At 40.7% G+C, this 26723-nt stretch overlaps 1 protein-coding gene across 1 annotated transcript; it reads left to right on the top strand.

The window, feature by feature from the left end:
- Positions 1-7317: 7317 nt before the first annotated feature.
- On the top strand, positions 7318-26116 carry LOC127546389 (zinc finger protein 69 homolog B-like). Its single transcript, XM_051973522.1, has 7 exons — positions 7318-10540; positions 15384-15690; positions 16798-16883; positions 23605-23731; positions 24224-24322; positions 25433-25548; positions 26108-26116. Exons 2-7 carry the CDS (start codon positions 15657-15659, stop codon positions 26114-26116), a joined length of 471 nt encoding a protein of 156 aa, XP_051829482.1. The 5' UTR covers positions 7318-10540; positions 15384-15656.
- The last annotated feature ends 607 nt before the right edge of the window (positions 26117-26723 follow it).

Below are 26723 nucleotides of genomic sequence, written 5' to 3'. Positions count from 1 at the left end.
ATCTAGAATGTTTAACTTCATTACTTAGTATAGTTTAATTGGTACAAAGAGACCCAAAAAAGAACTGATAACACATCAGTGAGCAAACATTTGACTTACTTGCCAAATTGCAGGAAATGGCTGCCAAAGGCAACATTAGATTAGATTACAAAATCAATTGTAAAATCTTATAGAGAAGTATGATAGACCAATGTTGAATAGTATCATCTCCTAAAGAAGGATTTAGTAATGGAGGGCAAGATCAAACTAAAAAAAGTTTGGCCAGATATACAACCAAAGTCATCCCAAGGACATTCAACAATGAAGATCAAAAGTAGACTACAAATAAAAAAATGGAAGACTTGCAAAAATTATAATAAGGTGTCTTCTCCATCAAGAATAGTGGAATCATTATACTTGTTACATTATAGTCTTTGATAAGCTCTTAGAGGAAGTAGAAATGGCACTAATGATTGTGTAACAAAGATGACAAAAGCAGCTAGATTGGATTGAGTGCTGAATTAATGCCAGAAAAGATACAATTTTGTATCCATTGAAGGACATATTTGTAAAGTCTCTGAAGAGGAGATGATAACAAAAACATGTTTTAAAAAAACCCTTAGATTTTATTGGTTACAAAGTTATAAAAAGGTGACCAAATAAATACCTATTCTCACATTTATACAGATTTTTTTGGGGGGATGGAAATTGGGAGGTTAAGTAACTTGCCCAAGGTGATATAACTAAGGAAGTATTAAGGCTGAATTGGAACTCAGGACCTCCTAGCTCCATGACTGGTGCTCTATCCATTAGAGCCATCTAGCTGCCCCTATATAATTTTTATGAGAATCATCTACATGTGATTTTTAGGGTATTTATGAAATTATCATTGATGAACAAGCAAGTTTTCACAAGCACATCTTTGCCATCTCATGACTGACAAAAATACGTAGAGAATATAAAATCCCATTATGTTTACTTTTTTGTTGATTAAAAAAAGAAAAAAAAGAATTCAATCATAGAACAGAAAGCTACCTTAAAAGATTTTTTTTCTTTACAAAATATTTCCCATATATAACTGTAATTCAAGATGCCTTGAAAGAGATAACAACAGAAACAAGTCTGTTCAATGATTCTATAATAATAAACATTAAATAAGGTATAAAACAGGGAGATCTGGACATGTCAAAGTATCCACCATGTGATATTCCAGTGGATTCCTTGTGCTGGCTGAGGTCTTCCAGAGACAGCTGTGTACAGATGACATTGAATTGTTGGTTGTGTAAAGCCCTAGAACACTGCAGTGCCTTCTGGGCTGTGATAGATTTTAGCCTATCCACTCAGAAAGATCAAAAAGTTACAGGAGGCCAGTTGCCCAGATTTTCGCATGCATTTAAATGGACATTCTCTAGGACTTGTCAAATAGTATAAAATATCTCAGACAGACAATACAGATGGATCTGTGCTTATAGTTAAAAAAGAGTACGTTGATTTCAAGAAACTGCAAATAATTTTTACTGACGTCTAGCTATTTTTATCACCTCACAGCAAAGAAAAGTCCATCTTTTCAATACAAAGATGGCAACATGATATGGAACACCACTGCCTCTGAAGAATGAAGATACATATCACACAAAGGGGAACAAAGGCTTCATGGTGAATATGAGCAAGCGACAACATGTAATCAATGAGGAATTCACTGGAAGGATAGGAACAAAGGATACAATTGTATGGTAGAAAAATAAGATGGATTGTTCATGGGATAACAGAGAGGGAAGAAAAGTGGTCATCCAGAGTGTTCTGCTGATATCCCGACAATGTCAAGTAACAGTAAGGAAGTGCTTCAGCATATTAGTGAATTTTTTGTGATCAACTTTGGACAGGACATAATAGAGAGCAGCCAAATTATGAATGGAGTATAATTTGTATCACTGGATCCTTAGATCCAATGAAATCACAGATCCAGCTGATATACAAAATAGATTCAAAACAGATACTAAGGAATTTGGGAGATAAGGCACTAACAGCTGGGAAGATTCTAAGAGGCAAAGTTGAGGAAGAAGTACATTCCAGGCACATCACAAGTAGCCAGTGAAAAAGTATGGAGTGGTTTGGAGAGGAAACTGTGTTCTATTTGTGTATATATATATATTTATATATATATATATATATATATATATATATATATATATATATATATATATATATAGTCTTATTTATAGCCTAACTTATAAATAGTTATATGTATGTGCCGTATGTGTGTATATATATATCTACACACATATATATTACATATACATATGTAATATATATAGTCTTATTTATAGTCTTCCTTATGAACAGTCTGCCCATATATCACAACTAGTATTGATACGATGCATGAAGTAGAAAGCAGTGTGATTTTGATGAGTAATAGGCATGTTTTGTTTAGGGCTCAGTGCAGGAAGTTATGTATAAGGATGAATTTGACAAATCAAAATCACTTATATAGTTTACTAGGAAGTAAGTAACACAGCAAGGATATTTTCAAGGAATACTTGACATGGAGTACTTCAAATCCTTGATGCTATTGGAACCACTGACTTTAGCTTTAGTAATTTCGTACCTGTCTTATGCTCCATGGCAGGGATAGTCTCTAGATGAGCAGGAATGGGTTGGTTTTTTTTTTTTAATACATATTTCAGAAGGACCTATCAATCCAATGTGTGGAATGGAAAGATGAGATGAAAAACTTACAGGGATGTGTGAATGCTTTTTCTTTATTTTATTTTCATTATTTCTGTATCTCCCTATGACCAATGTGTAATCCTCTATTTACTTAAATTTGGGGCCAGTTGCAGACACATTTACTTAACCTAAACTGGTGGCATTTATCAATGTCTGACATTGTTTAACCTATTAGTTTAAACACTGTCAGCTCAGTTATCTGCTTATTTAAGGTTTCCTACAAGGCAGGTAATATCAGACATCTGTGTCTGTGGGAAAAAAATTCCTCCTTTTTTTTTTTTTTTTGACAGAGATATTCCATTAGGAGACTACATGCTTCTTAATGCTTTCTAATTTATGGTGCAATGTCTGGTAACAAAACCTATAAAATGATATGTCTGTGCTAATTCTGTAGCCCGCCTGTTGTGAGAATTTTCTCTGGGCAGGACGGCTTGCACTTATGATTGTTATAATAAACCTTTGTTTTCTGCTTTTTACTTTGAGTGAACTCTGAGTAGTCATTTTTGGGTAGGAGTCCTTTGTGTCTCCCACACCAAGATGTGACAATGAACTTCACTCAGGATGGATGGGGCTCAGAAGGATCCGTTTGGGGATGTGATACTGAAAAACTATGAGAATGTCCTCTTGCTATTTGATAAGGAGAATTTTTCATCTTATGAAAGATCTCGCCATTTACATTCTCATTTCCTAAAGGTTTTGAAAGAGGTGTTGAATTCTGACTTGTAAGGACAATCTCATGAATGTAGGTAATGTAGAAAGGCTCCTATGTCCTTTGGTGTAAAGAGACAAAATGTCTCTTGCTTGGAGGGTGGGGGATAGGTTTCAGAGAAGGAATGAATACCAAAGTTTGCATTTGTGCCATAAAGAATAAAGGAAGGGGAAAGGGAACAAATACTAAGCATCTACTATGGGGTGTGTGTGTGTAATTTATCCTCATATCAATACTGGGAGTTAAGTGATAATATCCTTGTTTTACAGGTGAGGAAACTGAGGTAGGTAGCAGTTAAGTGACCTAGGGTCACATAGCTACTAAGAGTTTAAAACAAGAGTTTAATTCAAATCTTTCTCACTTCAAGACCAGCATTTTATCCACATCACCTACTTGCTTCTAACAAGATAAGTAGAATATTTAGGTAGAGAAAAGGAAGGGCATTACAGATTTATGGAGCAATTTGAACAAAAGTCACAGAGGCAGGATAACATGAGTATTTTTAAGCAGGGATTATAATCAAATTTGGCTAGAGCAGAGCACATGTGTAATGTAGCATATATGTGGGGAATGTACTGTGTAGTATTAGTGGAGCTATGAACTGGCCCAGCTATTCTGGAAAGTTATTTTGATTTATGCCTAAAATGTTGTTAAAATATGTAAGCCTTTTAATCCTGGCTGGATCATTCCTAGGCTTATATCCCAAAAAGATCAAGAGAAAAACTTTTATTGCATTGTATAATAATTGCATGCATTTATTGCATATATAAAAATTTCTAGCAGCTCTTTTTGGGGTAGCCAAAAAGTGGAGACTAAAGGAATATTCTCTAACTGGAGAATGGCTAAATAAACTAATATGTAAATGGGATGGAATAAATGTATTGTAAGAAATGAGGTAATGGACAGTTTTAGAAGAATCTGGGAAGATCTCTATGAACTGATACAGAATAAAATGAGCAGAATCAGATTAGTTTACACAATAACATTACCCCCCAAAAATATTTCTGAAAGATATTAGAATTCCGATCAATGTAGTGAGAACCAAGAGTCCAAAGAAACAAAGATGAAATCTTGTAAAGCGGTGATGAACTTTTTAAAAAAAATATTTTTAGTACACATTGCTTTCTGAATCTTGTTGGAAGAGAAAAATCAGAACAAAAGAGAAAACTTTGGGGAGGAAAAAAGAAGTGAACATATTCATGTATTTATTTACATTCAGTTTTTTTTCTGGATGCAGATGGAATTTTCTATCCAAAGTCTATTGGGATTACTTTGGATATCATTGAACCATTGAGAAGAACCATGTCTTTCACAGTTGCTCATTGCACTTTTCTTGCTCTTATTATGTACAATGTATTCTGGTTCTGCTTGTTTCGCTCAGCATCAGTTTATATAAATCTTTCCAGGGCTTTCTAAAATCGGCTTGTTCATCATTTTTACAGAACAATAATATAATCTTACAATCATATACCACAGTTTCTTTAGCCATTCCCCAATTGATGGGCATCTACTCATTTTCCAATTCTTTGCTACCACAAAAAAGAGAGGTTACAAACATTTTGGCACATGTGGGTCCTTTTCCCTCCTTTATGATTTCCTTGGGATACAGACCCAGTAATTGCACTGCTGGATCAAAGGGTATGCACAGTTTTATAGTCCTGTAAGCATAGTTCCTAACTGCTCTCCAGAATGGTTGGATCATTTCACAACTCCACCAACAAGGCAATAATGTCCCAGTTTTCTCACATCCCCTTCAACATTTATCATTAACTTTTTCTGTAATCTTACCCAATCTGAGAGGTGTGAGGTGGTACCTCTGAGTTATTTTAATGTGCATTTCTCTAATTAATAGTAATTTAGAGCATGTTTTCATATGACCATAGATGGCTTTCATTTCATCATCTGAAAATTTGTTCAAATCCTTGGTATCAAGAGGTGATGAGCTTAGAAGGTAGAAAGAAACAATGCTTTTTGACATGGTCAATGTGGGGATTTATTTTCCTGGACTATTTAGCTATGTATTGAGAGGTTTTAAAAATTATTATTTGCTTACTGGAAAGGGGAATTGAGAGGGACAATTCAATTTAAAAAGAAAAAACAAAGACTACTTATGCTATGATACATCACATTTCATTTTTTAAAAAGTTAATTTTATCAATGAACAAATGAGCTGCTTCTTTTTCTCTCACCTCCCTTATTCACTGGACAAAACAAATCCTGCTATAAATTCAGAGTCAAAGAAGAAAAATCTTTACATTGGCCAAATCTAAAAATTTGTGTCTCCTGCTGCATATCTAGCCCATCACTTCTCTATGAGGAGACTGGAACATTCTAAATCATCAGGCCTCTGAAATCATAGCTTGATCATTTCACTGTTTTTAAGTTTTTTAAAAATCCCTTTTTTATAACGTTGTTGAGTATAAATTGTTCTCCTAGTTCTGCTCATACCACATTTATGCCATTATAATTTATTGGTCTGCAGTAGTATTGCTTTGAATTAAAACTCAGACAGTGAAACACAGCCAAAGAGGAATAGAGAAAATGCATTGCCTTCTCTTTCTACTAAATTTCTTCTTGAAAAGAAAAAGCTTTATTGATGTAGGATTGCTATTCATCTTACTGTTGTGATGAATGAAAAGGAAATATTGATTGAAAACGATATTTTAAGCACACAGGATTTAAAGGAAATAGCATTTTTATTTTTAAACCATTATATTGCTAAATCACATATGCTATGTAATTTTAGGAAATTAGAGGACTGCATTCTTCAGTTAGCCAGACTGATTACCTATGACCGACACGCTTCTGCTTTCCCCATTCTCTGATTCATCTACACTTATCTGTTGGCTGCTTAATTTATGCCTTCACATAGAGTAGATGCCATGCTTAGAATTCTTGCCTCCTGATTTTTTTCTCTTCGAGCTTCTAACTTCTCTCAAAATTCATTATATGTTACCTCCTTCAACAAACCTTTAACAATTTTCCCTATTCTTAGTCTCTCCACCTCTTTTCCCCATACCTGGGTGATGATGTTTGATGTCTCACTTTTGAGGGGCACAGAGGAAGATAACTGTGGACTTGATAATTTATCACTAGCATTTATTATTTACCTCCTATGTATGAGGCACTGTGCTATATTTGGGGGAACATGAATAAAAATGTAAAACAGTCAATCATCTTCTTAAAGGATATTTGCATGACATGGCAGAGAGGCTTTTGAGAACTGTCAAACTTGACCACTACTTACTTTTGAATTACATGGGGACAAATTCATCCTAGGGAATCTGGAAGGAATTGATTAGGAATATGATGAAGTCTTGAGCTGAAAAGCAAAGAAGTTACATTCCTCAAATCCTAGAAAGTATAAGTGGTAATTTCAGCTTATCGCTTAATAAAGGCAGGGAATTAATAAATGGTAAGCAGTATGGGAAATGAACATTTGGCTAAGAAGATGCCTCTAAGAATATGATTTAGATCTCTCTTTCTCTGGATAATTACATGACTGATTAGCTCTTAGCTAATCTCTTAGCAAAAGATGGAAAGTGCCCAACTATGATATATAAAAATAAACTTGCTTTGAATTTTTTCCAGATCTAATCAAGAGACAGAATCAAGAAAGCTTGAGGAAAACAATTGTCCACATAGATCTAAAAAGTTTGGAATTATGATGAAGAAGAAAAACAACATAAGAATAAATATGGAAGAGGAATAATGATTACAATAATAATTGTCACATTCATTGTGCTGTAAGGTTTAAAGAGCTCATATATTATCTTACAGAAGAGAGAGATCTCTAGACCTAGAAATTATAGGAATAAATGTATATTTGTATTTTAAGTATTATTTGTAGAAATTCAAGAGCAAACATTATACATAATGGAGAAGAGGTAGAATTCTTTTTAATAAGTTCACGTTTAAAGCAAGGATGCCCATGATCACCTACTATTTAACATAAGGTGAAATTTGTTGCTTATAGCAATAAAAGAAAAAAAAAGACAAATTAAAGGAATAAGCATAGACAGAAAAGAAATAAAGATATCACTTTTTGTGGATTTTATTTTAGCTAGAACATCCTAGAGTCTATCCAAAATTAATTGAAACAATAAATTCAGAAGTTGTGAAGCGATATAAAATAAACCCACATGAATCATTAGCATTTCAAACCTAGCAGAGAGAGCCACTTATAGAAAATCTGTTTTATTGCTGGAGGCAATTCTCTTATCCTCACTCCCTACCCCTACCACCAACACACAGTTTCAGCCATGGTGACTTTGGAGTGAGGATTCCAATATAATGGAGCCAGTCATCCTGGCAGAGAAGCCCAGACAATCAGGATTGTCTCCATCTTAGTTGATCTGGGAAAGCCAATTGTGACCTGTCAAAGTTTCTCCCATCATCTGCCACCTTCACTCCTACCCAGGTGCTTTTGAGTAAAAATGGACTCATCCATCCTGAGTCCAGTACAAACATGTTACTGAATTTCAACTGGGCCCTCCCTACTGGGTTGGGCAATCCTACTACACTTCCATTGTCAGCTCCCTGTCTTTCACTCCAGAGGGGCTCTTCCAAACCTCCCATGACTCCTCCTCCCCGTCCTTCTTTCAGATGAGAACGCTGCTTCCTATTTTATATTCGAAATTGAGGCCATTCAGCGTCAACTCCTTCTCTTCCCTTCTTCCTCACATCGTGTCTCTCTAGAATCTTCTGTCCCTCTTTCCTCCTTCATTCCTGTCTCATATGATGAGGTAACCTTCCTTCTTATCAAGACCAACCAATTGCACAAATAATTCTATTCCATCTCATATCTTCCAACAGGGATTGCTCCCTCTGTCATCTCCAGTCTCATTTACTTTCAGTCTCTCTCTCTCTACTGCCCACAAATATTCTCCTGAGGGTGAAAAATTAACTCATTTGATCCTTATATCTTCAATAACTTTCATCCTTTACCTCTTTTTTTCTTTGGTGGCTAAACTCCTTGAAAAGGCTTCTCTCTCAACCTGTTAAAATCCAGCCTCTAATCTCTTCTTTCTACTAAAACTTCTCTCTCTAAAAGTTACTAATGACCTATTAATTTGCAAATCCAAATGGCCTTTTATCAGTCCTCATTCTCCTGGACCTCTCGACAATCCCTGACACAATTATCACTCCCTCCTTAATGCTCTTTTTTCCCAGGTTTTTACCTCATCTCTCTCTTTCTGGCTCTCTCCTGGGTCTCCTCCTACTTCTCTGCCCACTCCTTCTGAGCCTCCTTCTCCAGATCATTCCTTCTAAACACAGGTGTCCCTCAGGTTCTGTTTGGGGTCTTCTTTTCCTCTCCCTCTATACTTCTTCACCTGGGAAACTCATTAATTCACATGGATTTATTACTATCTCTATGCTGATCATTCTCATATTTGCCTTTCCTTCCCCAATCTCTGTTGATCTCCAATCTCAAACCTTCAATTGTCTCATAGACATCAATGTCCAGTAGACCTCTTAAAATCTATATTCGATGAGGCAGTGGCTAAAGTACCAGTCTTGAAATCAGGAGGACCTAAGTTCAAATCTAGCCTCAGAAACTTAAAGTTCCTACCTCTGTGATCCTGGGCAAGTCATTTAATCCCACTTGCCTCAGGGTTAAAAAAAACACATTAAAAAACCATATCTATATTCATATTACCTTTCCAATCTTGTTACACCTCCCTCCTCAACATGTATGTTCAAAATCAAAAATCACATCAGGAGGGATGTGTGTGTGAAATGATTCATATGGATTCCTTCTGATCAGTATTAATCAGTTTGATATTTTATATAAATCATATTGGAAGACTTAGATTAGATCTTATAGTAGGCTTTAATAATAGGTCTCACATTTTAATGTAAATATTAATTTACAAGTGAATGTTAATTCACAATTTTTTTTTTTTTTACCAGTATTTTGGGCCGTCACAAGAACGCTGATAAAGTTATCTCTGTCCCTTTTCCCTCAAATTGCACGTCCAAACAAACCCGGAAGGGGTGTGGTACCTTGATTCTTTGGAAAGTCCCCCAACCTATTTTAGTATCTCTTATTCAACATGACCCCTTAGTGGAGATGCCTCCTGCTTCACCCAAGCTGTGACGACACTCCCTGTGATGACATCATTTTTGGCCCTCAGGAGAAGGAGATTCTATATTTTATATGCTTTTTTTTTTCCTTTTTTCAGAGCTGGATGTCTCACTCCATAAAAAACTCCCTAAGGTCCTGGGGAGCAAGGGCATCTCAGATCCTGGGTCCCCTTCATTAGGAGGGACCACGGACCCTTTAACAAAGTGCCATTGGCTCAGAGTTGTGAATTTTTTCTTGCAGGATGGACAGTTTTGAACCCCACAGGCCCTTTTCTCCCTCTCAGCTCCGGGCACTCTCTCTGGCCGTCCCATTTCTGGAACATCCTCCCCTCTCTGCCATTGTACTGATCTCCACGATTTTTTCAAACTAAAAATCTCTTCTAGAGGAAGTTTTCCCCCAGCCGTCCTCCGGCTGTTAACGAATCCTTTTCGATCCTGGATACAGCCGTTCTATTACCCCTCCCTCCCCCTTTTTTCTGCTAGCCTCCGCATTAGGTTGTAAGCTCCTGGGGGCAGGGACTGTGCTTTGTCTTTCTTTGTATTCCCAAGGCTTAGAGCCGTGCTTGGAAAACTTAATAAGTGCTTATTGATTGACAGCTATTTAAATGTGCACAAATTGTCTTCTCCTATAGAATGTAAGCTCTTTGAGGCCAGAAACCGTTTCCTTTACCTTACATGTGCATTACTTCGCAGGGTAAATTACTAGACTCTCATTAAACCGCACGTAAACTTAACCGAGAGGCTAAATGACCAGCGTAGAAGCAGTTCAGGACTCCATTTCCCAGAATCCTTCAGGTCGCAGTCTTCCCCTTAAGACGAGCCTCCATTTCCCTGAATCCACCTGGAGGGCCACGTGACGTGCGCACGAGCTTCACGCCCGTTGTCTGTGCTTGCTCGCCCCGCCCTCCTCCAGAGGCATTCTGGGAGTCGTAGTTTCGGCCTGCTCGCGGGCAGGCGCCGATTCAGCTGCGTGAACATTTTCGGCTCGTCTTTTATTTATTTTTTTGCGCCGCTCCTGGGCCGGTAGGTGGTGAGTGGGTGAGTGTGCGCTCGCGCGTGGGGGCGTAAGCGTTTCTCGGTGTGCGTATGTTTGTGTTCTTGCGCCCCTTCCCCTCCTGTCGCCGCCGCCGCCGCCGCCGCCGCCGCCGCCGCCGCCGCCCTCGGCCCCCGCAGCCGCAGGCCCCGCGAGGCCTCGAACCCCGCACTGGCCGCGCCGCTATTAGCCGTCTGTCTAGGGTGGGCTGCAGGGCCGGCCTCGGGTCCGAGCCCTAGGCCGACTGTGGCGCGCGGTGTGGCCGGCCCAGCAGGCCCGTAGGTACTAGGGAGTCATAGCAGAGTCTGGAGGAGGGGAGTGACCCGCGCCCCCGGGAGGGGGGCCCACGACCGAGGACCCCCCACTTCTCCGCTTTTTTCTTCAGGCGCGTGCAAGAGGGCCTGGGTTCAGATCCTATTTCCCGCCTCCGGGTGACCTTTGGCAAGCACTCAGCCTTCCCGAGCCTCAGTTTCCTCTTCTGCAAAGTGGGAACAATAGCAGCGTCGCCCCCCGGGTCGTTCGGGGACTCCCCGGGGGCCCAGCTTGGTCCCTTGTCACCTGCTGATCCCCTCCCCGGGGGTCTCCCGGCCCCTTCTCGGGCCCGGGGCTCGCAGGGGCTGCTGGTTAAACTCGCCCTCCCCCTCCCCTCGGAAGTCCCCCGGGGCCGCCCCAGGGCGGAATGGCCGGGGGTGATTGTCCTGGAGGGGGTGAGTGCGAGGCCGGGTCCACTTGGGAGCGCGTCCAGCGGCTTTTTGTTGTTTGTTTGCAGCGGGAGCTGGGCTGCGTCCTGCCGGGGCTCTGGTTGCCGTTTACTAATCGTCTCTTTGTATTTGACCATGAACTTAACAAACGTCACCAAACCGCAGCTCCATGCAAAGTAGACAAAGAACGGATCGCGTCTGAGGCGCTCGGGGCTTACAGAGAGGTACTCGGCTTGGCCGGACTCCGAGGCGGTGGGAACAATGTTGCCCTGCTCGGAGGGGCCCTTCCCGTGCTTCCTGCTCCTCTCCTTGCCGAGGGGGGAGGGGGAGCTTCGTGCCCGGGGCTGGCTGCCCGGCCTTGAACCTGAGGTTGCCCCGGCTAGGGCGCGGGCTTCTTTTCTCTCGGCTGCACCAGCTGTAGATGTGTGCATTTAACCCAGCCTGAGGCTGCAGCCTCCCCTGCCAGGGCCGGCCTTACAAAGAGAAGGGAAGGCGAGGGAGCTCTCAGAGGAGAAGAGCCTGCAAAGGACTCTGGGCACGCAGGGCTGCAGACAGAAGGAAGTGGGGATGATCAGCGCCCGCATTAAGTGGGCTCTGCAAAGTCTTGTAAAGGATGGGATTTAGCTGGGATCTGATGGAAGAAGCCAGGGAAGCTGGAGGTGCAGAGGAGGTGAGGCAGGGATATGGCTAGTTTGGAGTCTGGAGATGGAGTCGTCTTCTTTAAGGAATAGCAGGCAGGGCCCTCTCCTGGATCGCAGAGGATGGATGGGAGTAACAGGACTTGGAAAGTAGGGAGCAGCTGGGTTTTAAAGGGCTTTGAAGACCAACAGCATTTTGTATTTGTTTCTGGAGATGATAGGGAGCCAATGGAGTTTATTGAACGAGGGAGTAACTTAATGGACCTGAGCTTTAGGAAAATCACTTTGGTGGCTGAGTGGAGGATGGATTGGAGGGGGAAAGGATTTAAATAAGGGAGGATCCCCTCTTCTCCCCCAGGTGTGAGGTCATGAGAGCCTGCACTAGGGGGGAGACCAGGAGGCAGATGCAGCTCTCAAAGGTTAAAAAAAAACCCAAAGCAGAGATTATCCTGGTTCTTGTTCCTCCTTGCATCCATCCCCACATGCATCACCAGCTTCTGTTGTAATCCTGGACTAAAGGGAGGAATTCACTGGCATTTCTCTTGGGTTTTATTTAAATTTGTCTTTGATCTGCTGCCCTTTTTCATCTTTGCTGGGCTGTTGCATGAGGAAGCTGCTACAGCCAGAATATGCACATATGTCCACATGCTTATATTTAGAAACCTCTCTGTACAAACACACACACACACATATATATATAAAGTCTTCAGCAAAATATCTCTCAAGACATATCTTGAGAATATCTATATATAAATATGTATTATGTATAAAAATAATACTGTAATAACAAAATAATATATTATATATAAAATAATATAATTACATATTATACATAAGTAACTATATAGCATTACATAAGAGTGTGTGTGCAGTATGCATGTATACATCCATATCTGCACATAAAACTACATCTAGCCTCTCATATATGTAAATTTACATTATAGTGAATATTCAGAATCTAATGTCTTGAATGCTTCATTATGATATAGATGCAGCTTGGCTCTGCCTGAATTTTTGGAGCCGCCTCCCCAGAAGGAGAGGATTTTTGCAGTAGATTAGGTGACAGTTTGTAATCAAGTGTTCAAAGACCTGGCTGGCTGATTTGGGGGATGACCACAGAGGCTTGGCAGTTATGTTTTCCCTGGGTCTAGGTGTGAGCCCAGATGTTTTAATCTTCTGGCCCGTAATCTTTTTCCCATATTAAGCCAAGTAGAATGTTAGTTCCCTGAGAGCAGGTGCAGGCTCATTTTGGCTCTCCTCAGCACATAAGACCACCACGGGCCACAAAACAGGGAACTAATAACAGGAGGAACTGGAATAAATCAAAGTACAAAGCTCTATGCAAATATAATTCATTGACATTTATGTTTTTCTTCATAGAATATTTTTCAGGTGACTTATATTTCTCTCTTGTCCATTGAATTTTCCATACTGTCTCATGAGTATGGAGAGCATACATTTTATTGTCTGGGCATTTGGTGCTTCAGAAGGAGAGGACATTCTTATTTATGTGGCTGACATAAATAAATATAAATGTATGTATGCATACATGCCAGTCCCAGTCACTATAAATAAATGTACGTGTGTTTGTGTACATATCTATATATGCCTTTGTACATGTTTACATGCTTATATGTATATATATCTGAACATAGATGTCTATTTGTCTTCCTGTTTACCTATCTGTTTTTGTATCTTCCTATCTACTCATCTCTCTCTCTCTCTTTTTTTCTCTCTCTCTAGCTGTCTGTTAGTCTATTTCATGCTGGAATTTCAGATCTGAAAGAGATCCATTCAGATATAGGCAGAGTATGTATTTATTATTGGGTACTTGGTACTCTTTTTTCTTTTCTTTTTTTTCCCATTTTAAATCAAAACTTTGTTTTTTATTATTTAAAAAAAATAGCTTTTTATTTTTACATATGCAAAGATGGTTTTCAGCATTCACCCTTGCAAAACCTTTTGTTCCAAATTTTTCTCCCTCCCTTCTCCCCCTGGACTGTGAGTAATCCTATATAGAATAAACACGTGCAGTTCTTCTATACATATTTCTACATTTATCATGCTGCACAAGAAAAATCAGATCAAAAAGGAAAAAAAATGAGAAAGGAAAAATAGGCAAGCAAAAACCAAAAAAGATGAAAATATTATGTTGTGATCCACATTTAGTTCCCACAGTCCTCTCTCTGGATGCAGATGGCTCCCTCTATCACAAGACCATTGTAACTGGCCTGAATCACATCATTGTTGAAAAGAGCCACGTTCATCAGAACTGATCATTGTATAATCTTGTTGTGGCTGTGTACAATGTTCTCTTAGTTCTACTCACTTCATTTAGCATCAATTTATGTCAGTCTCTCCAGGCCTTTCTGAAATTATCCTGCTGAATGTTTCTTATAGAACAATAATATTCCATAACATTCATATACCATAATGTATTCAGGCATTCCCCTAACTGATGAGTATCCACTCAGTTTTTTGTTCCTTGCCACTACAAAAAAAAGGGCTGCCACAAACATTTTTTTGCTCATGAAGGTCCTTTTCCCTTTTTTATGATCTTTTTGGGATACAGGCCCAGTAGAAACACTGGTAAGTCAGAGGGTATAACAGTGCTCTTTTTTTCTAACCCAATGGGATGTTAAGATTCATGTTTCTAAGTGCCTGAAGTCAGCCAGGAACAACTGTATTGTAGATGTGAATCTTGCTTTAAAATGCCTGCTAGCTTTAATGGCCTTTAGGCTTGCTTCCATGGCTGAAGTCTTGTGCCCTTTTCAATGACAGTGACTCTAAGTTCATCTGCTGAATTCTTGGAAGTTTGTGATTTGCAGGTCTGTGGGATGTAGTACCCCCCATCCCCAAAGTCACAGCTTCCTAAAGAATCAGAACGGGGGGGGGGGTATTTAGAATCCCCTGCAGACACTTTTTCTTCCCCGAGGCAATTGGGGTTAAGTGACTTGCCCAGGATCACACAGCTAGGAAGTCTTAAGGGACTGAGGTCAGATTTGAACTCAGGTCCTCTGAGTTCAGGGCTGGTGCTCTATCCACTGCACCAAATAGTTGCCCCCAGACAGTCACATTTTATCTGTGCAAAGATGGTGGTTCTTGTGACAGAGCCACCGGCCCCAAGGCTAAGGAGACCCAGTTTGCAATTTTGCTTTGGATACTCTGGTTGTTGCCTCTGAGACTGTACGATGCAGATCAAACTCTGATCCTTCTTAGAAGAGGAAGTCCCCACCTCAGAATTTTCTGCACTAGTGAAATCATAGGACCACTGCCCGAACTTTTATGAAATCGCCCTGTGGATAAGGCGCTTACTCTATGGATCTGGTTCTGGATCAGGGACTGCTGCAGCAGCTGCTGCCCCGAGTGGTTCTAGTGCAGATTTATCACTTGGGTGACTGGTGGGTCAGTGAAACTTGTCATGTCCCTATTTGTAGGCCTGGGGATTAACCCACCAGCTTGGGTGGGCAAGCAAAGGTGCTGACATTTTCCTCTTTCTTCTGCCCCAGCAGCCTTTTGTCGAACCTACAAGGCCCCATTGTGGGGCCCTGGAGCCCCAGCCCTGTCGGATGGTGACGACGTTGGGGGAGTTCCGTGCAGGGCCGGAATCCATCTGGGTTGGAACATCCTTGTCCTGAGAGCCTTCTCTTCAGAACGTCAGCACAGACCCTGATGCGAAGGAGTTAGTGGCTGGTGTGTGTAGGAACCTGCTGGTCCTTTGTGGAGAGCGCAACCTTAGAGGGAGGTCACCGCAGTCAAGAAAGGTCAAGAAGAGAGTGACCATGAAGGGCGTGGACCTGACACTGGAGGAGAGAGGTGAGGGGCTGGCCAGTGTGGGAGGAGCTGAGAGGGAAGAGGCCCCCTGAGCCAGGAATCTGGCTCTGTTCTCCCTGGCAGGGATGCTCATCTCTGAACTACTTCAGCTACCATTCCACTATGTTTTGCTTATAATCCACTAAGACCATGAAATCTTTTTTTCATGAACTGTTTTTTTCCCTCAATTTGTGCCATTTTTTTTCACCCCAAACATGGCACTTCCCATTTGTCCCTTTAATTCTATCCACTTAGCTTTGTCCTCATGCTCTGTGTTATTAGTGTTTTTGGATGTTGAATCTCTGATCCAGAGTATTAAAAATAATTTATCTCTTTGCAACTTCCTGCCATGGCTCTCGCTTTAAAGAGACCCAGCAACATTAGAAGATGGCATGTTCCTTTTTCCAGACTAAAAATACATAGTCCTGGAACTTTTCCCCTTCTGATTTGACTCTTCTCTGTGCCAATGAAAGGATCTCGGAAGCTATGTGGTCCAGGCTGTGCCCGAGCCAGTCACCTGGCTCTTTCTTCTGAACATTTTCCCTCTGCTCATATTTTCTCTAAACTTTGATGTCAAGAATTGGACTCCACATTGCAGATATATTTTGATGAGGGCACAGTGTTGGAGAACTGTCCCCTGAAAGTGGTTGGGCTGTTCTTTTCCTCCAGCAGCCCAAGGTCGAATGAGCTTTTTGCTGCTGTAGCCCTTGTCGATGTTGGACAAACTTATGGTCCATGAAAATAAGCAGATCTTTGGCACCGGACCAAGGATGAAACTGTCCATTTATACCCATAAATGGGTATAATCCCTCCTAATTCTTTGGCCGCTGGGTTGACATGGCAGGGCAGCGATGTCCTATGCTATCCTCCTCTGATGCCCCGTGCCCTCTCTGGCCCCTGGACTGGGAGCAAAGGGAGGAGGTCAGGATCTTGGGCTCCAGTGCCTGGGGCTGCGCTCTTGGATGTTAGGTCAGTGTGTCTGGCTGGGGAGCTTTGACTTTTGGACTCACCCCCAGAATCTGGGCGAGAAATTACCTGGCAACTGAAGCAGGCGCAAGATGGCATTGATGGGTATTCTGCTTCATTCTTTTCCATTCTTTTCTCCTCTAGTTCTGACTTCTCAGGACTCTGGCCTCGAAGCAGGAATCGATGGGGAGGAGACAATGGCTTCAGAGTTCCTAAAAGCCAAGTCCCAGGTGAGTTGGGTTTTTTCCTCTGTTGAAATCCCGTCTCCTTCCTGCAGTAAACACTGTGCTTTCCCGGCCCCTTCTTGTCTTCACCAGGCCCCCTCTGTGGGGCTGGTCCTCTTATCACCACCAGCACCCCTTTTATTCCTCGCACTCAGGTAGAGCTAGGCAGTTGGCAAAGTGCTGCTTTGTACAGGTTGTGGATCTCTTCTGACCCTCACAACAACCCTAGCAGATAGGTGCTAAATAAAAGCATTACCCCATTTTACAGAGGTGGAGTGACCCATAGCTTGGTTGCGCAGCTGGGGGGGTGTCTCAGAAGGATTTGAATCTGACTCCAAGTCTGGCAGTCCATTTGCTGCACAGCTCACCGCCTCTGGCCTTCCTTATGTCTGAGCTCCTTCATTCTGCCCCTCTGAAGACCGAGGGTCTGTTAGGAACCAGACAGCCCAGCCCCACGTTGGATATCTGAGAAACCATGGGGCAGAAGTGTGTAGTCAGCTCATTTGATCCTGATTGCTCTTTCCATCATACATACAATGGCCTAGCTCAGAAATATCCCCTGCTCATCTCATAAATCACCCCTTTCTTTCTCCTTTCTTTCAAATATCCATTTGTTCTCTCATTTTATTGCATCATGAAATACTGGAATGGGGGCCTGAGAAATGTCTGGGCAGGTCAGGCTTTGATTAACTATTTTCAGAGCAAGCCTGCCCTTAAGGAGCTCACATCTAATGGCATTGTGGGATTGGTATTTCAGAGGCACAAATGTTCCTCTCCCACCCCTGGCCTTGAGAGAGAAAAAGTCTGTGATTTTGGGGTTGTGAGGAGGAGACCCTGAAAAAGTGGCCCAGAGGTCTGTGGGGGAATAGAGTGAGAATCTGGGACCTGTTCAGGAGGAACGCCATCCTCAGCATCCTTGGCCCTGCTGTCCAGCCTCATGCTCCTCAGCCCCACCAAGGACTGACCTAGTGAGTGTACCCCAGAAGGGACAGTGCGGGGGGTGATGAGCGAATAAGGACAGAAGCTTCAGGGACTGAGGAAAGCTCCAAAAGGGTCACTGTTTCCCCAACATGTCCCGATAACAGCTGTTATGTTCTCTGCTATAATCTCTTCTTTCTTTCAAAACAAAACAAAAAAAATCTAAACTGTTTCCTTTGTCTGACTTTGTTTCATTACAAATTCAGGTTGATCCCAAAGGTTGATCACTCCACATCTTATGCTTAGTGCGTGTGGAGCAGAAGGGTGTGGAGTAAGCCTGAGATCAACAGGAAATACATAGAATTTAAATAGGCCGTGTCCCAAACCTCTTCTCAGTGTTTGGATTTCTCCTAACTGGGACTGTGAGGTACTAAGATTTTATTAATGCCTTATCCAATCTAAATTATTTAAGCTACCAGAGAAGGGAGGCTGTATTGACTCTCGTCATTAGATTATTTCTGGGCTATTAGTGGGCTAAATGGGAGAAGCAGGGAGAGGACAATGACCAGTAGAAGGTCAGGCCCTCAGCTGAGCCCAAGGGAGGCGATCGTTATGGCTTGGGAGGAGCCCTCTCCACCTATTTCCAGAAGGGAGGAAGGAGCAGAAGAGGGACCAGTCCGCTCTTTGTTCTTCACAGCTGTACCTGAAGGGTACAAGCCTGATCGTGAGCTTGAGCTCTCACCGAGCTTCCTTTTTTCCTTTGCTTTCCTTCTCCTTATTTTATGAAGTTTGCTGCTTGCCATCCTTTTCTGTTGGGCTTTTTACAAGAAGTAAATTCCAAGCTGCTGTTGCCCTTGTCTGCCTTTGGCAAAGAGATCAGGTGCTTTTTAGGGTCTTTTGATATCCTGGTAGAGGTGCAGAATTTACCTTGGTTATTTTCTTTAGGACGTGGGGACTGTATGTTGGTGCCTGTTCTTTGATCAGTTTTTTTTGATGTAAATAATTTTTTATATGAGTTTCAAGTTGTTTTAATGCTCTATATTTCCTATATTTAATCTTTTAATTAGATGATGATTTCATTTTGCTCTAAAGTTGCTAATCTCACTGTAAACATATGGCTGATTCTAAATGACTCCAATATTGATAACTAGTCATTTTCTGCCTGTAAATAATGAGCTTTGTTTTTCATGATTTGTGATATTCCAGAACTTAGTGCAGTGTACTTAGCACATAATAGACACTTAATAAATGCTTATTGGTGATTTTTCTTTTTCTTACCCTCACTCTTCCAAAGCAATTGGGTGACTTGCCTAGGATCACACAGTTGGTAAGTGTTAAGTATCTGAGATTTGAACTCAGGTCCTCCTGACTCCAGGACTGGTGCTCTATCCACTTCACCATCAGGTGCCTCTTAATAAACGCTTATTGACCAATTGGTAATTAGTGAGCACTATGTATAGTATCTATAGGCTCCTTGAAAAAAAGTATTTTCAGTATACTTTAGATCAGGACTTTTAAAAATTTTTTTTCCCTTGTGACCCCTTTTTGTCTGAAACATTTTCAGCAACCCTGGGTATATAGGTATGTAAAATAGATACGTAAATCGAACATTTACTGATAACAAATTATAATTTCATGACCTCCATATTCAGTTATGTGACCTTTATGTTTGGCTCACAGTTTAAGAAACTTTGGTTTAGATGAATAGGTTTTTTTTTTTTTTTTTTTTTTAAAGCATTTATTAGGTCCATGTTGTGTGCTTGGCACTATGCTAAGAACTTGGGTCAGAAATATAAAGGGAAGATAGTCTGTTCCCTCAAGAAGTTTATTTTTTGTTGGGGAAAAAAAAAACCCATCATACTCTGTGTTATAGATACAACCTTGTCAGAAACAACTTTTTATTTCTGTTAGGTTGATCTAAATCTAAATGTTGTTCTATTTGGGAGTTTTGTCCAAACTGATCGAGTCTCTTCCTACCCTTAGACATTTCTCCAACACAAGTCATTTTGGAGTCATACTCAAAACATTCCTTAACCACGGGTGAAAATTCTATGTTAGATAAGAAAGACATCATCATAGGACTCACACCAACTGTCATTTAACATATTGCTTCATTAAATATAATCATAATTACTTAACAATTGTCATTTTCTTAGAGAAAATCAACCAACCCTTTTTTCATTCGTTTTTTCTGGATTTTTCACCATCCTTTCCATGTTCACCTTTGTATTGAGGTGAGTGGGTATTATAGTATATGCTAATTTAATTAGGAGATTGTTTAATTATTCATAGTCTTTCTTTGCCTCCTAATTCTCCATCAATCTGGTTGTCCAGAAGTGACACAGATATAAGACTGTCGCATTTACATTTTCATGCACACACACTCTCTTAATCAGTCTTCAGTTTCCTCATATCAACAAGCACAAACATTTCAATATACAAATAACAAAAAAGGTTTTATTTGAGAAGGTTAATTTATGGTAGGAAGTATATTTCCAAGTTTAATTTTCTCATTATAGTTATCTATGTTTCTCAACAATAGTAAGCAATGATTCCTTCCCTTTTTAGTCACTTTGATGAATTTCACAATATGGTAATATTTTATTTTTATGTAATTGATTATAGACAAACCCCCAAACGTTTACAAAACCATATAAATAATTTGTATAATTGTAATTGAACCTGTGAGTTTCACTGTTTAAAATATTGATGACAACTTATTGTCATTGCTGTATATTTATGCATATTCTTTGGCTTTTATGTGATGGTAATCAGTGTTTGTTCTACCCTTCTGGTTCCTCATTCTTCATTCCTATTTAGTATCTTTCCAAATTTCATGTTATTCTTTATCATTTTAATTTATACTCTACAACAGTGTTATAAAAACCTCACCAACATTACAAATTATTCAGCTATTCCTCAATTGTTGGATGGTCCTGCTAATACTGTTTCTTTTTTTTCTCTATTAACAAATGCTTGAATGCAAAACTTCCTCATTCCCCAAACCCATAATATCCTCTGTATTGAAAAAATTGCATAGTGCTCCTTAAAGAAATAACAAATTAAATAATTAGGATAGTTATTGTTCAGGACTGGGCTTTAGTTATGATAAATATGACAGTTGGTATGACGATGTGACAAAATTTGATGACAGTTCTCTCTAAAGCTCCTCAGAAAGCCAGGGCTAGACCTAATCATATCAGATTCATTTGGAGGAGCAAAAATTCTACAATTTTGAGGGAAATCATAAAAGATGTAAGAATATAGGGATTAGCATGTCCCCTGCTTAAATTATACCTTAAAGCAAAAGCTATATGTATTTGGTTCAATTCTGAGTTCCCTCTTCAAATCTGTTGTCCTATATAAGCAAATAATTTTGATAACTTAAACATTTTTAAGTCTACCTTAGTTATTCTTTTCTCTAAATTTTAAGTGAAAATTTTAAAAGACAGGTTTTTTTTTTCTCAATCTTTTGTTTTCCATGTATATAACTGCAAATCATTTCTGTGCAGATAGCTAATATTTTGCTATGTTAATCTTAATTTTTTTATTGAGAAAATTGGATTTTTCAAGATTAATTTTCATGTTGTGAATCCATTGTCACCATACTGTCTTGTTAAAATGGAAGATAGTATATAATTGGAATAATTACAGTATCTCCAATTCAGAAAAGATTTAGATATTAAAAATGAGAAATGAGTTTAAAAAATTAATAAAGGACAGCAACATAGTTGTCATCTTTTCCACAGAAGGATTGCAGAGTTGTCCCTGCAGAGAAGAGGGGAAAGGGCTCAAAAACTAGAGCAATTACAAACTAATTTGAATTTCTTTACTATGCAGAGAAACAAGGCTATCTTCAGATAGAAATAGGATGGGCCAGTCATGAGCAACAGTGAAATATTACTGTTGGATAGACTGAATGTATAATTAATACTCATGAATAATGAAGACCTGGGAGAAGATTTCAGGGGGTGCAAGAATTATGGAGACTTGTGAGCAGGGATCACAGATGAATCATTCAAGAAGCCTGATAGTTAGTGTAGGTATTTAATAAATGTTTGTTTATTGATGAGAACAGGTGGGTTTCTGAATTGTACTGTTGGAGGAAGTACTCAAGGATACTATCTGACCATGATATTTTGACCTCTTCATTTCCTGTATTAATCCTCTTCTATTTTGATTAGTAACGTTTCTAATACTGCATTATAAGTCCAATAACTACAGGGGGATAATAGGACTGATAAAGGATTTATGTTTAAAAATTTGGGCCACCAAGTTTGAGATGCCCATCCCTTATTCATTCAGCGTCCCTTATTCATAGCTATGTGTCTCACAAAGTAGAACACTGGGATGATTCATCTTTCTGATTTTAAATCTGGCCTCAGACACTGTTTACTTGTATGAACTTGGACAAGTCATTTAGCTGTTTGCCTCAGTTTCCTCATCCATAAAATAAGCTGGCAAATCGCCGCAGTGTCTCTGCCAAGAAAACCCCAAATAGGATCACGAAGAGTCGGACCCAACTGAAAAATGATTGAGCAAACATTACGAACAAGGCAGTGTACTTCAAAGAGAGGCAGCAAGATATCATTTTATGCAAAAGGATAGTTGAGGTAGACTATAAAAAAGCTCAGCAGGCACTTAACAGTTAGGTAAGACATGGGAGTTAACCTCTCCTTGGATGTCCACTAGCTTTGTGAGCCCCAGCAAACAGTGATCTGAAAGTATTGGTCGAAATATGGCTCTGTCAAAAGCACATTTTATTCAGATAAATAGGGAAGGGTGGGGCAGGTAGTAGCTCTCCCTACATAGAGAGAAGAACTCTATGGAGACAGGATGACACAGAAGCTGTGGATCAGTCTCAGTGGAGACATACATAAACAAGTAAATTATGATAGACTACCTGATCAGAAGAGAGCAAGGGAAGGGCCGCTAACTTGAAATGGAGGTGTGATAGGAGAATGGCTGTTTCCTCTGACTCTTCTGCCGGAGTTCTCTCTTCCAGAAATAGCACACAAGAATTTCTTGATTTACTTCAGTTAACATTTCATTCTTTTAAATTAGAGGAATCAACATAAGGAAATCCTGTTCTGAATTTCAGTCTCCCTAATAAAGAGCTTGTGGGGTTGGAAATTATAGAATCACTTGATTCTTTCCCCATTATTCCAGTCAATAATGCAAAATTCCCAGCAAAAACATCAACGAGTGTTGCTAGATATTGCTCTCTGCATGCCTGGAAATAAATGAAGAGATTTTTTAGCAGGTTGTATTAGTGAATGGAGGGAAAGGGAAAGGAAAAGGGAGGGAGGGATGAAGAGAGAGACAGAGAAGGGAGAGAAAGAGGGAAAGAGAGGGGGAGAGAGAGACAGAGGGAGAAGGGAGAGAGAGAGAGAGAGAGAGAGAGAGATATGGAGGAAGAGAGAAAGAGAAAGGAAGAAGGAAGAAAGAGAGAAGGAGAAGAGAGAGGGGAGGAGGAGAGCGCTTGTTCCAGATGTTGCAGCTGGCAATGGGGAGTGATTGATGGCATATGCCTAATTAGAAAGTATTGGTTTTGAAGGGCAGTAAGCTTGCTTCCCTTGGGGCTCAGTATGGAAAACAATTTTATGTGTCTGACCTTGAGAAATAAAATTAATTATTTACAATATACAAAATCTAGTCTGAAGTGTGGAACCCTGTAAAAGGATTGTCCAGCAGTTTTGACATGGAGCACTCCACCCCCGTAGAGTCCTTTGAGAACCACTCCCTCCTTGCTTGCCAGCCTTGTGAGGGAGAGTCTCCGGCTGAGTTTGCATGGTTTTGGATGTTTCAGAAATTACTGACATTCCAAGATGTGGCCGTGGACTTCACCCGGGAGGAATGGGGGCTGCTGGAGCCGGCGCAGAAGGACCTGTTCCGGGATGTGATGCTGGAGAGTTATGAGAACTTTGTGTCCCTGGGTAAGGACAACTATGTCACCTGACCTCCATTCCTGGGGGTGTCGGAAGGGCTGTGCTCCTGTGGGATGTGCACATTCTCTGGGAGAATTCCTGAGCCCTCTGATGATAAGAGGCAGTCCTTGTACCGCCTCATCCCCTATGGGAACTCTGGCTTGGCTTGGAAATCAAGAGCCTGGCGGTACTGCTGCCAGCAGCCATAGCTTCCCCATCGTCCGTGCGTCCAGGTTAGAGATGCTGCAGTCAATCCCAGGCTACTCGAAGACAGGAAGCCCGCCTGTCCTCTTAGCAGAGAGTGTGTTAAAGTGAATGTGTTTTCTTTGAACCTAAATCGAACCCTTTCCCCACTTGATAGGACCCGAAGCAAGAGCAAGTAGTCTTGTGAGGTCTTTCCTGTTACTCCATCTATTTATTCCATAAAATGAAAGAGACCAAAGTTGGCTCTCGAGATGGTTTTCCCTCCTCAGCACTTTTCAATCATTTCCCTGTGAGCAGGGCTTCCAGATTCCAAAGAAGATGTGATCTCCCAGTTGGAGAAGACAGAAGAACCGGGGCCTCCTGAAGGAGAAGTCGTCCCAGGAAACACTTACACAGGTAAGTGGGTGATGGTTGGCCAGGTGGGCAGGTATGCACGCCATGGCCCAGCTACTCAGCCCTCTGCCTCTGGCCCCTGGAGAAGGTGCCCACTGCTCCCATTTCTTATGGTGCCCTCTTTAGCTTGAAAACTTCCTGGTCTCTGCCCTCATTCTCTCCAGTCTAAGAGAAGGAGGTGATCTTCCTTTTGTTGCAGGGATCCTTCCCTTCTCTCTGTCTTGGGCCCTGTCCTTTCTTGAACTTTCTGGGATGATTTTTCTCTCTTCTTGTAGCCTTCTTTCTACATAGACATAGGTTTGTTCAAAAAACAAACCTTGATTGTCCTCCATGCTTATTTTGTCTGCCTTGCAGTTCATCTCCATCCGCTGTCAAACGTACAAGTACAAATGGTTCTCACATCATCAGTTCAGGAAATTCTGTTCCAATCTTAATTTCAGCAGTTGTGGAGTTTGGAAATTATAAAGTTGGCCTGGTCTCCATTCCCCCAGTCAGAAATGCAAATTTTTTTTAGCCAGAAATTAATGAGTGTTGGTGAATTTTGCTTTGTATCTGCAGGAAAGCAAAGGGAGCAGAGAGGTCTTGATTTGTTGTACTAAGTTGCTGGTACTGCCAGGATTTGGCCTTGAACTCTCTCAGAGGCCAGTACTTTGTGTCTTTATGGTGCTAGTGCTGCTGTTCTTGCTACCCAGCTTCAAAGATTTATTCCTAAATCTTAATCTTCTTTCCCCCATTTGCAGCATCTCATAGTTTTTAGTAACTAGTGCTGGTATATTTTTGGAACATTGAAGAGAGTTTTCCTTTGGGTACAGATCTCACTTGATATCTTCTGGTGTCCTGTCCATTTTTGCCATAATTTAGAAAAGAATTAGACTTGCTGAATTCTGTTCAGAAGGGTGACTCAGATGGTGAGAAGAGTGGATACCATGGCATCCCAAGACGGCTGATAGAGACGGGCTTGCTTAACCTGCGGCAGAGAGGAGTTTGTGGATGCTGTCTCCAGGGAGGTCTGTCATATGGTAGCAGGACTTGATCTCTTAAGGAAGTTCTAGGCAGACTCATCTGCAGGTAGAAAGGTGAAGCTACCTTTGAGAAATGGTCCTTCTTCCTCAGTGGAGGCCTTGGAAGGGAAGCAGGTTGGGCACTTGTTGGCAGTGTCTTGGAGCACCCGGAGTGCCGTGGAGTCTTGGTCATGGTCAGCGTATATCCCGACAGCCGACTCTGTGAAGGTAAATGAGGCTGACCCTCATGGCTCCTTGTCAGGTCTCTCTTAGCGGGTGTTCTTACTCAGCCTGGGAGTTTGGCAAGAAGATCCTTAAACTATCTTTGAGTCAGACTTGGTAACAGTCTTGTTTCCCTTCTTGGCACTCTCCTATACTAGTTCTGCCTCCTTGTAAAACTTTCACTTTTGTGTTTTTTATTTGTCCTCCAAACCATTTCCCATCAGGTCTTCATTCTTTCTCTAGTCTCTTCCAGAAGATCACCCAGGATTAAGACTTTGGTTGTCCCTTCTTTTTTCACTCTACTTTCTTTTCCTTGGTGACTTCATTCCTTCTTGATATTGATCATGTCTATGCAGATAGCTGCCAAATCCACAGATCCTTTCTTAAAATTCCTCTTTAACTTAGGTCTCTCCCTCCTTCACCCCCCCTTTCCCCTCTGTCTACTACCTGTTTTTCTCTTCAGATATAACTTATTTGAAACTTGAGTAGATCTTCCAAGTAGCAAACCTCTCAGGGGTTCTTTCTTGTTTCAAACTCTTTATCTGTATTCATGTTGTCTCTTCAGGTAGAATGAAAATTCTATGAATTTAGAGATTATTTCCTTTCCTCTTATTGTCTCCTAAATGCCTTGAGAAGGTTGGATGCTTAATATGTGTTTATTAAATCAAATCAGGAGATAAAGAAGTCATTTATCCTTTTGCAGGTATCTTGAGGCACTTTTTGGATTTGAATAGGCAAACTTAGGGGAAAGAGGAGTAGAGAAGCCTTTCATTGCCTTCTTGAGTCTTGACTTTTAAAAGGACTGAGGGAAATGTTAGGTTTTCAGTAGAGAAATATGATGAAATCAGTATTTTAGAAAGATTAATCAGTTTTTTGGAAAGTTAATTGGAAGGAGAAATAACAGGCCTTATATGTACATTGTGAAAGCCTGGTTTGGGGACAATTCCAGCTTTCCTCAGATCCTTTTTTATCTTGTGATATTTTCCCATTTCTCATCTTACATCTACACTATAGGAATCTTATCTGTCTGCTAGGCACACTCAGGGAGTTGTGCTCATGCTCAGTTCTTTCTGTCATAGCCTGAGATTTTAATTACATTTTTGATGATTCTCACAATAACCCCAACTTTGCTCCTCAAACAGAAAAATGGTGCCCTTCCTTCCCACTGGCAGCAAGAGAGC

Source organism: Antechinus flavipes, chromosome 2 (assembly GCF_016432865.1).
Source record: "Antechinus flavipes isolate AdamAnt ecotype Samford, QLD, Australia chromosome 2, AdamAnt_v2, whole genome shotgun sequence".
NCBI classification, from domain to species: domain Eukaryota; kingdom Metazoa; phylum Chordata; class Mammalia; order Dasyuromorphia; family Dasyuridae; genus Antechinus; species Antechinus flavipes.
Note: the sequence above shows the minus strand (reverse complement) of the source record. Positions and strands in the feature narration are given on the sequence as shown.

Coding starts and splice junctions, on each gene's coding strand:
- LOC127546389 (XM_051973522.1), top strand. CDS start 15,657: ATGAAGGGCGTGGACCTGACACTGGAGGAGAGAG. Junction 15,691..16,797: donor CCTGACACTGGAGGAGAGAG/GTGAGGGGCTGG, acceptor TTTCTCCTCTAG/TTCTGACTTCTCAGGACTCT. Junction 24,323..25,432: donor CCCAGGAAACACTTACACAG/GTAAGTGGGTGA, acceptor CTTCTTCCTCAG/TGGAGGCCTTGGAAGGGAAG.